General features: G+C 55.5%; 1 protein-coding gene across 4 annotated transcripts in view; it reads left to right on the top strand.

The window, feature by feature from the left end:
• The first annotated feature begins 1,528 nt into the window (after positions 1-1,528).
• The window catches only part of SLC30A5 (solute carrier family 30 member 5), a 33,149-nt gene continuing 23,825 nt past the window's right edge, over positions 1,529-10,852 (top strand). The window contains exons 1-4 of one of the 4 annotated variants that reach the window (XM_039911383.1): positions 1,529-1,781; positions 6,228-6,350; positions 7,763-7,829; positions 9,756-9,841. In XM_039911383.1, coding sequence (XP_039767317.1) covers positions 1,723-1,781; positions 6,228-6,350; positions 7,763-7,829; positions 9,756-9,841 — 335 coding nt within the window. In that variant the 5' untranslated portion in view covers positions 1,529-1,722. The remainder of the gene's footprint in view (positions 1,782-6,227; positions 6,351-7,762; positions 7,830-9,755; positions 9,842-10,852) is intronic. The other 3 variants (XR_003762402.2, XM_039911380.1, XM_029073414.2) reach the window with 3 other exon arrangements.

Below are 10,852 nucleotides of genomic sequence, written 5' to 3'. Positions count from 1 at the left end.
ATCGAATGAATAAAGACCGTGAGCCTCATGTGGGACAGGGAGACTGCGTCCAGCCATTCATTCGATCGTATTTATGGAGCACTGACCGGGTGCGAAGCACCGTACTAAGCGCTTGGGAAAGGGCGATATAATAATAACAATGATAACAATGGAATCTGTGAAACGCTTCCTATGCGGCAAGCACTGTTCTAAGCGCCGGGGGAGATCCAAGGTCATCGGGTGGTCCCACGTGGGGTTCACAGGCTTTGTCCTCATTTTACAGATGAGGGAACTGAGGCTCAGAGAAGTGGCTTGTCCAAGGTCACACTGCAGACAAGCGGCAGAGCCGGGATTAGAACTCGGGACCTCTGACGCCCAAGCCCGGGCTCTTTCCACTGAGCCCCGCCGCTTCTAAAGACGAGATTAACTTGTATCTGCCCCCAGGGCTTAGGACAGTGCTTGGCACATAGTAAGGGTTTCACAGGCACCCTCATCTGCAGTGTTTAGAACAGTGCTTGGCACATAGTAAGCGCTTCACAGATACCCTCATCACCAGCGCTTAGAACAGTGCTTGGCCCCCAGTGAACGAGCGCCATCACGACCCTTCTAGACGGTGAGCCCGTTGTGGGGCAGGGATGGCCGCTATCTGTAGCCCAACTGCGCATTCCGCGCGCTTAGTCCAGTGTTCTGCACCCAGTAAGTGCTCAATAAATTTGGTTGAACGAATGAATGGATGAGTAAATGAATGAGTGAGTGAACGAATGAGTGAATATGCGAATGAATGAATGAATGAGTGAATACGGGAATGAGTGAACGATGAGTGAGTGGATGAATGCATGCGACTCAATGAATGAATGAGTGAATGAGTGAGGGAATGAATGGGAGGGAATGAGTGAACGAGAAAATGAATGAATGAGTGAATGAATGAATGAATGGGAGTGAATGAGAAAATGAATGACTGGACGAATGAATGAATGAGAGTGAATGAGTGAATGAGCGACTGAAAGAATGAATGAGCGAAGGAATGAGAGTGAATAGATGAATGAATGAACAGGAGTGAATAAGTGGGAATGAGCGTGAATAAGTGAGAATGAGTGTGAATAACTGAATGAGTGAATGAGCGAATTAATCAATGAACGAATGAATGAGTGAATGAACGAATGAGCGAATGAATGAATGAATGACCGAATGAATGAGTGAATGAGTGAATGAACGAATGAGCGAATGGATGAATGAATGAACGAATGAATGAGTGAATGAGCGAATGAATGAGCGAATGAATGAGTGAATGAGCGATGCAGGCATGAACGAATGAATGAACGAACGAACGAATGAATGACTGAATGGGAGTGAATAAGGGAACGCACGAGGGGTGGCGTGTGTCGGCAGGGGGCGTTGCGCCCGGGGGGGCCTCACGTCACTTCCGGCGCGCGCGCGGCGGGGGGCGCAGGCGCAGTACGGCGGGGACGGGGGGGCGCAGGCGCAGTGCGGCGGGGGGGGGGGCCGGGCGGCGCAGGCGCAGTGCGGCGGCGGGGCGGGGGGGCGCAGGCGCAGTGGGGCGGTGACGTGTCCCGGGGCGGCCGGTGGCGCCTCAGCCCGGCCCTTGTCCCTTGTCCCTTGTCCCTTGTTCCTTGGCGGCCGGCGGAGGATGAGGAGGACGAGGAGGACGAGGAGGCCGGAGGGAGGACGAGGATCCGGGGGCGGCCGAGGCCCGGCCCGCTGAGCCCCGCCCCCGCCCCCGCCATGGAGCCGCAGCTCGGGCGGCCCGCGGGCCTCGGCCCCGTCGACGCGCCCCCGCCTCGGTAACCCTAGCGACCGCCCCCCCCCTCCCCCCCCATCGATCACCCTCATCCATCGCCCCCGCGCCGGGGACGCCGAGGGACCCGCCCGCCCCCACCCACACGGCCGGCGGGGAGGGTCCTCATGATAATAGCAATAATAATAATAATGTTGGTCTTGGTGAAGCGCTTCCTCTGTGCAGAGCACTGTGCTAAGCGCTGGGGGAGAGGCAGGGTCATCAGGTGGTCCCACGTGGGGCTCCCAGTCTGCATCCCCATTTGACAGAGGAGGTCACTGAGGCCCAGAGAAGTGAATAACAATAATAATGTTGGTCTTGGTGAAGCGCTTACTCTGTGCAGAGCACTGTGCTAAGCGCTGGGGGAGAGGCAGGGTCATCAGGTGGTCCCACGTGGGGCTCCCAGTCTGCATCCCCATTTGACAGAGGAGGGCACTGAGGCCCAGAGAAGTGAATAAGAATAATAATGTTGGTCTTGGTGAAGCGCTTACTCTGTGCCGAGCGCTGTGCTAAGCGCTGGGGGAGATGGAGGGCCATCAGGGGGTCCCACGTGAGGCTCCCAGTCTGCATCCCCATTTTCATAGTACTAATGTTGGTCGTTGTGAAGCGACTTGGCCAAAGCCACCCCGCTGACAAGTGGCTGATCCGGATTGGAACCCACACCCTCTGACTCCCAAGCTGTTCCAAGCGCTGGGGGAGATACAGGGTTCGAATCCCGGCTCCGCCGCTGGTCAGCGGGGTGACTTCGGCCAAGTCGCTTCACTGCCCTGGGCCTCAGTGACCTCATCTGTAAAATGGGGATGAAGACCGGGAGCCCCACGTGGGACAACCTGATGACCCTGCATCCCCCCCAGCGCTTAGAACAGTGCTTGGCACATAGGAAGCGCTTAAATACCGTCGTTAATTAATTCGTTAAGTGCCTAACAGTGACTAGTATAAGAGGAAAGAGAGAAGGAGGTGAGGTCCCGGGGCAGAGCGTCACATCCCCGGCCGGTTGGTTTTCCATGTTTTCCCTGGTGATAATGTGCAGCAGGGTGGCCTGGCGGCTAGAGCACAGGCCCGGGAGTCCGAAGGACCTGGGTTCTAATCCCGGCGCCGTCACTCATCTGCTGTGTGACCTTTCTCCGTCTCTCAGTGACATCACCTGTAAAACAAGGAATAAAACTGGGAGCTCCAGGTGGTTCTGGGACCGTGTCTAACCCAATCACCGGGTATGGACACCCGTCTACTTCAGTTGTTAGCACAGTGCCCGGCGCGTAGTAAGCGCTTAACAAATCCCACAGTTATTATTGTTGTTGTTATTGTTGTTGTCATCCCGAAGGACCTCTGGAAGGCAGAGGGCGGGGGCCGGATTCCCGGAGTCGGTTCGGCCGGCGTGACCGGCAACACCCTTTAGGCGAAGCTCGTACTCTCGTCCCAGGGGAAAACGGAAGTTTTAGAAAGTCAACGCGGTCGTCTGTCACCGGCCCAAACGGAGACCCGACCTGCCAACTCCTTGTGCTCCTCGGTCCCACCGTTTAATTCGTTATTCGGGGCCGTTAACAGATTTTTGTGGCTGTCCGTTATATTGCGTACAGCACGGCGGTCGCCTTCCCTTATTGCCCAACCTCTCTGTGACTTTTCCTTTCGGATGCAAACCAAGAAAGGAAGCTCGTGGCGGGCAGGGAAGGCGTCCTCCAACTCTCTTATTTTTGTAATCTTGCCTGTGCTTCGCGCAGCGCTCCGCCGCTTGTCTGCTGCGTGACCTTGGGCGGGTCACTTGGCTTCTCTGGGCCTCAGTTCTGTAAAACGGGGGGTTAAATCCTCCTCCCTCCGATTTAGACCGCGAACCCCGCGTGGGAGGGACTGCGTCTCAGCTTGTAGTAAAAGTCCCGAGCACGTAGCCCTTGAGAAGTACCCCCCGAAAACCCTGAAAAACAATGAAAGAGGACCCTGCCCACAACAGGCTTCCGGGCGAGAGGATCTGTGGAAAGATTTGCTCTAAAAGTGTTCACTGCGTATCTTTTAATAGAACCAGCGTTCTAGATCGAAAGCTCATTAGAGGCGGGGAACGTATCTCGGAAATCTGTCGTTCCCTCCGCAGTGCTTAGTAGAGGGCTCTGCACGTAGGGAGCGGTGATTAAATGCTATCGATCGGCCGACTGATTAGATTGTTTATGCGTAGCGTCCTCTGTTACTGCCAGTTCCACGGAGGGGAGGGGTAACGGTGCATTGGCCAGCGTGTGCGAGATGAGAGGGAGAGGACGGGTAGGGAAGGCCCGAGTAAACAGAAGAGAGAAGCCCCGGGTTGCGGAGGAGGCTGGCGTGACCGGGAAGGGTCCATCAGGGAAGACCCTCAGGAGCTAAACTCTCTCCAAAGACTTCCTCCCCGCTTTAAACTGTGGATTTCCCGCTCTGATCATTTTTTTTCTTCGTTTTAATCGTTAGGAAGCCGCGTGGCCCGGCGGAAAAAAAGTGGACGTCGGGGAGTCAGATGATATCCCCCGCTCTGTTACTTGCCGGCTCTGTAATCTTGGGCGAATCACTTAACGTTGATTCAGTCGTATCGACTGAGCGCTTAACTGTGTGCGGAGGACTGTACCGAGCGCTCGGGAAAGTTCGGAACTGCAGTAGAGACGATCCCTGCCCACAACGAGCTCACAGTCTAGGGGGGAGGCAGACATCGGTGCAAGTAAACAGACATTAATATAAGTAAAAGGAATATTATATATATATATATAAGTGCCGTGGGCGTGAAGAAGGGGAAGGAGTAATAATAATGTTGGTATTTGTTAAGCGCGTACTATGTGCAGAGCACTGTTCTAAGCGCCGGGGTAGACACAGGGGAATCAGGTGGTCCCACGTGGGGCTCACGGTCTTCATCCCCATTTTACAGATGAGGGAACTGAGGCACAGAGAAGTGAAGTGACTCGCCCACAGTCACCCAGCTGACAAGTGGCAGAGCTGGGATTCGAACTCATGAGCCCTGACTCCAAAGCCCGTGCTCTTTCCACTGCGCCACGCTGCTTCTCTAAAGGGAGTAAAGGGAGCGAGTCGGGGAGATGCGGAAGGGAGTGGGAGATGAGGCGAAGGGGGGCTTAATCTGGGAAGGCCTCCTGGAGGAGGTGGGCCCTCAGGAAGGCTTTGAAGGGAAGGGGAGGAATCGTCCGTGGGATTTGAGGAGGAGGGACGGCGATCCGGGCCAGAGGTGGGACGTGGGCCAGGGGTCAGCGGTGAGAAGCAGCTTGGCCTAGAGGGTGGAGCCCCGAGCTCAGAGTCGGGAGGACCTGGGTTCTAGTCCCGGCTCCGCCGCTTGTCTTCTGGGTAACCTGGGGCGAGTCGCTTCCCTTTGACTTCATCTGTGAAATGGGGATTAAAACCGAGCCTCACGTGGGACATGGACTGTGTCCAACCTAACTACTTCTATGTACTTTCACGCTTGATACCATGTCTGGCACTTAGTAAGCGCTTAACAAATGCCACTTAAAAAAAACAAAGAACTTCTGTGCCTCAGGTCCCTCATCTGCAAAACAGGGGTTCAATACCCGTTTTTCCCTCCCACTTAGAACGTGAGCCCCGTGGGGAACCTGATCATTCATTCATTCAACAGTATTTATTGAGCGCTTCCTGTGTGCAGAGCACTGTACTAAACGCTTGGAATGGACAATTTGGCAACAGATAGAGACCATCCCTGCCCAGTGACGGGCTCACGGTCTAATCGGGGGAGGCAGACGGACAAAAACGAGACACCGTCGTCACGATAAGTAGAATCAAGGGGATGGACACCTCATTAACAAAATAAATAGGGTCATAAAAATATAGACGGTGCTGAGGGGAGGGGAGAGGAGCAGAGGGAAAGGGGGGAAAGGAGACTTAGCTGAGGGGAGGTGAAGGGGGAGCAGAGGGAAAAGGGGAAGCTCAGTGTGGGAAGGCCTCCCGGAGGAGGTGAGCCCTCAGTAGGGCTTTGAAGAGGGGAAGAGAGTCGGTTTGGCGGAGGTGAGGAGGGAGGGCCTTCCGGGACTGCGGTCCTGTGCCTCCCCCAGTGCTTAGTACAGTGCTCGCCACACAGAAAGTGCTTTAACAGTTATTAGATCAGTGACCCAGGGCCAAGAGGTCACCGGAGCTTTTTGATCTTTAGTCCCTGACCAAGAACTAACCCGCGGCTCTGCCGACCCTCAGTTCCCTGGTGCCCGTCTGTAAAAATCGGGAGCATTTTTGATGGTGGATTTTGAGAATTCACGCCCCGATCACTTCCCCAGAAGCCGTAGAGCGACGACCGCACATCGGCAGATAAACCGCGACGCGGGGTTGCCGTTCGCCCGCGCCCGATTTAAACCGGGCCCCGCTGAAAGAGGACTCTGCTGATCTGCGCCGATTTTCCACCCCTACATCTAAATCTCAGCTAGCGATAAATCTCGGTCTCCGAGCTGGAAGCGAGCGCGTCGATTTTCCTTTCTTTTTTCCCCTCTTGCAGGCTGACAAAGTACATAGTGTTGCTGTGTTTCTCGAAGTTTCTAAAAGCCTTGGGCCTCTTCGAATCCTACGATCTCCTCAAAATAGTCCACATTGTACAGTTTGTCTTCATACTGAAACTGGGGTAAGTCCGTTCCGCAGCTCCCCGCTGCCCTTTCAGATCTGGTTTTTTGCCTCCTTATTGCACCCTCGCTTTTATCTGTCCTCTGCAGGGAGGGCTTGGGTGACCCGGGGGAAGGGTGTTTTGAACGCCAGGCGCAGTTCTGGAGTTTGCCCTCTTGGTCACGCGGTCAGAGACTCGCCGGGGTAGACCGAGCGCGGAGGGCTGGGAGGAGACTCCGGTCCGAATTTGCGAAACGTAGGAAATGTGGGAAGGCCCATCTGCAGTGCGGTTTTTTAGTGCGTGCGGAACTTGAACTCGGCGTCCCGGCGCCGGGGCCGGTCCGAGTCTCCCCTGCCCCTTCGGAGAGCAAGAGGACGGCTCCCTCCCTTCTCCTCGCTGCCCCGCGTCCCCATCTCCGTCTGCCGTTTAACCCCAGGACCCAGCACTGCCCTCCTAATAATAATAATGATCACGGCATCTCTTAAGCCCTTACTTGGTACTGAGCGCGGGGGGGGGCGGATACAAGCAGATCGGGTTGGACCCAGCCCCCGTCCCACGACGGGCTCCCGGGCTCAATCCCCGTTTTCCAGATGAGGTCACCGAGGCCCAGAGCAGTGAAGTGACTTGGCCGAGGTCACCCAGCGGGCGCGTGGCGGAGCCGGGATTAGAACTCACGACCTTCTGACTGCCAGGCCCGTGCTCGGTCCACTACGCCGCGCTGCTGCTCACGGTGCTCTCCTTGAGAGCGGTGGAGAAGGCCAAGGGCGGGGAGTCGGGGGACCTGGGTTCTGATCCCGGCTCTGCCGCTTGCCTCCCGGGTGACCTCGGGCAAGCGAGGCAACAGAGAAGCGGCGTGGTGCGGAGGACCGGCCACGGGCCTGGGAGTCGGAAGGTCGTGGGTTCCGATCCCGGCTCCTCCACTTGTCTGCTGTGTGACCCTGGGCAAGTCACTTCACTTTTCCGGGCCGCAGTTAGCTCATCTGTTAAAGGGGGATCGAGACCGCGAGCACCTCGTGGGACGGGGACCGTGTCCAACCTGATTTGCTTCTATCCACCCCAGCGCTTAGTACAGTGGCTGGCACATAGTAAGAGCTTAACGAATACCTTTTTTTTTTTTCTGGGCCTCAGTTTCCTTGTCTGAAAAATGGGAATTCAGTACCTGTTCTCCCTCCTTCTTCTCGTCTCTGAGTTCCCTGTGTAATCTAGTCGTCCTGTGTCTACCGTAGCGTGCAGCCCAGTGCTCGGCATATAGGCGTTTAACAGCTTCCGCCGCTCTTCGGGATTGTGTGATCCAAACGGACGAGGCTTATTTGTGAATCCAAGGACGTGTGCGCGATATCGACGGCAGCCAGACCAGGATTGCTACTTTCAATGTTTGGCATGAACCTTTCCTTTAAAATCGACCGAAATAATCCTGCGTTATCTGCCAACAGGTCTGCACTTTTCATGGTTTTGTTTCAAAAGCCGTTCTCTTCCGGAAAAGCGATAACCAGGCACCAGGTGCGTCCCTCGCCAAATCACGGCTCCGCCGGCTCGTTGGGGGAAGGTGGGCGTCCTCTCCGAGGAGCCTAGGGAGGTCGGGGCAGATGGATGAATTCTCTGGCTCACTACTAGTTAATGGGAAAACAGAAGAATGTAGGGCACGTCGGGAATTTTCCTTGGAAAGGTGTCAGAGCGGGATGGCCCGAGATCTGGATCTTTTGGGAGGACTGAGGATGGGCTGGAAATCAGTTGGAAATCAATCTTGTCCTAAGAATTAACGGTCATTGTTTAGGAGGGTGGAGGGTGTTTGTGGGGAGATGGGGGGAGGCGGCAGGGTGGTACGTGGGGAGAAATTGAGAAGCAGCGTGGCTCAGTGGAAAGAGCCCGGGCTTGGGAGTCAGAGGTCGTGGGTTCTAATCCCGCCTCCGCCACTCGTCAGCCGTGTGACCTTGGGCAAGTCGCTTCACTTCTCTGGGCCTCAGGCACCTCATCTGGAAAATGGGGATGAAGATCGTGAGCCCAACCTGGGACAACCTGATCACCTTGTATCTCCCCCAGCGCTTAGGACAGTGCTTGGCACATAGGAAGCGCTTAACAAACACCACCATTAAAATACCACCATTAGAAATCCATCTTGCCCCAGCGGCTAAATGGGGCTTGTGAGAATCACAAGGACGTGGGTTCTAATCCCGGCTGTGTCGCTTGTCTGCTGGGTCACCTTGGGCAAGCCACTTCACTTCTCTGTGCCTCAGTTACCTCATCTGTAAAATAATAATTATGGTATTTGTTAAGTGCTTACCACGTGCCAGGTACTGTGCTCAGCGCCGGGGTAGATACAAGTAAACTGGGCTGGACACAGTCCCTGTCCCTTATGGGGCTCACAGTCTCAATCCCCATTTTCCAGATGAGGTAACTGAGGCCCAGAGAAGTGTGAAGTGACTTACCCAAGGTCACGTAGTAGACAAGTGGCGGAGATGGGATTGGTACCCATGACCTTCCGACTCCCGAGCCCGGATTAAGACTGTGAGCCCTGTGCGGGACAGGGACCGCGTCCAACCTGGTGATCTCGTATCTACCCCGGCACTTGGAACGGTGCTTGATACTCAAGAAGGGCTTAACAGATACCACCATCGTCATTATTGGTATGATCCACCCCGAAAAACTGTTTTTCCAAAGTTCCCAGGCCACCGATCTCCAGAAACGTTGGGGTGGGGGGAAAGGGGGTTCGAGCAACTTTCCCCCATAGCCCTCGGATTCAGGTCTTTAACCCGGCGAAACTGGCCGGGAACTGGGGGGGGGGGGCATTCCCCGTCCCGGGATGGAAGCTGGCAGGGGGTGCGCGGTGGCGTTCAGAAATTGGGGGTGCCCCGGGGCGAAGCCCGAGTGAAGGGCAAAATATCTTTTTTCCCCGACATGCAGCAGTCCACTTTTGCAACCAGGGTTTGCCTCGAGTCCAGAGGCAAGTCCCCTTTTAAGTTCCATACATTCCCTCATCCTGCCGCCTTCGCTGGGAATCTCTACCTTCCGGGGACTCCCCCACACGGAGCAACTCTCCCCCGGAAGGGCTTCCCCAAATAGTTCACTTCCCGCTCCTCCCCGCCGCCCGCGGTCCTTCCAGATTCCTGCTGATCCAAGGACTGAAGCTCGCCAGGGAAAAGCCGCCTCCAAAGGCGAGAGGAAATGGAGGAGGAGTTGTCCGGGGAGATGAGGAGAGGATGCTTAGGCGGGAGACCCCCTCCCCTCCCGTTTCCCCCCTTTCTAGACTGCGAGCCTGTTGTCCAGGTAGGGATTGTCTCTATCTGTTGCCGAATTGTACTTTCCGAACGCTTAGGACAGCGCCCCGCACCCAGTAAGCGCTCAATAAATCCAGCCGCGTGAATGACTGAATGGTTAGCGGAATAAGGCGTGAGGAAATAACCCTTCACTTTTGATCTCTTTCCCCAGTGGATCAAGATTGTTAAGCACGCCGTCGCCGGCTGCGTGATCACGCTCCTCTGGTTTTTTGGCCTCACCCTTTGCGGACCACTGAGGTAAATCGACTTATTTTTTGTTTGTTTTTTGGTGGTGCTTAAGCGCTTCTTGGGTGCCGGGCGCTGTACTAGAGCTCTGGGGTAGAGACCAGCTAATCAGATGAGACACAGACTTCGAAAGCCTACGAGGATAGAACAAACCCCACTCGTCGGGGTGTGGGCATGTCTAACCGCAACTTGACCGAATTCCGTTTTAAATTGAGGGTCTAAAGCTCCAGAGTTAAATCCAGGGTTTCTCCAGCTCGGGCTCCCAGAGGGTGCCCAAGGGGAGAACTGCGATGGGAATGATGATAAAAAAGAAGAACTGGTTTTCGAGGGATGAGGAGGGCAGATGGAAGGGCTTCCAGAGTCATTCATTCATTCAGTAGTGTTTATTGAGTGCTTACTCTGTGCAGAGCACCGTGCTAAGCGCTTGGAATGGATAAAACGGTCATTGTCCCGGGGCGCGAGAGCTGGGGAACCACCGTCCGTTAGTAACGGGGCACCGAAAAGGCTCGCCGTATTCCCCGACCGCCCAAAGACCCCACTTAAGTCTCTCTCCTCCCCTCCCCGCACCCCCCCCCCCCCCCCCCCCGAAGGATCTCTGGGGGGCTGGACTTGGGAGTCAGAGGTCATGGGTTCTAATCCCGGTTCCACCACTTGTCAACTGTGTGACCTTGGGCAAGTCACTTAACTTCCCTGCGCCTCAGTTACCTCATCTGTCCAATGAGGATGAAGACTGCGAGCCCTCCGTGGGTCAACCTGATCACCTCGTATCCACCCGAGTGCTTAGAACGGTGCTTGGCACATAGTAAGCGCTTAAATACCAACATCGTTATTATCATCTCGGGACTCGGATCTCAGATCCGAGTGATCTCCTCGGCCGATGAAGTTCCCTTGCCGCCCCGGGGGCTTTCGGAGGCTCGAGCGGAAGGGGGTGGCGAGAGACCCTCTAATGAGGGTAAGGGACGGTCAGCAGTCAGGGCCGTTAAATCAGAATAAACGATGGACCGTAAATTGGAATGCGCGCTC

This window comes from Ornithorhynchus anatinus, chromosome 1 (genome assembly GCF_004115215.2).
Source record: "Ornithorhynchus anatinus isolate Pmale09 chromosome 1, mOrnAna1.pri.v4, whole genome shotgun sequence".
Classification (NCBI taxonomy): Eukaryota; Metazoa; Chordata; class Mammalia; order Monotremata; family Ornithorhynchidae; genus Ornithorhynchus; species Ornithorhynchus anatinus.
The sequence above is the reverse complement of the archived record's forward strand: the minus strand, read 5'-3'. Positions and strand labels throughout refer to the sequence as shown.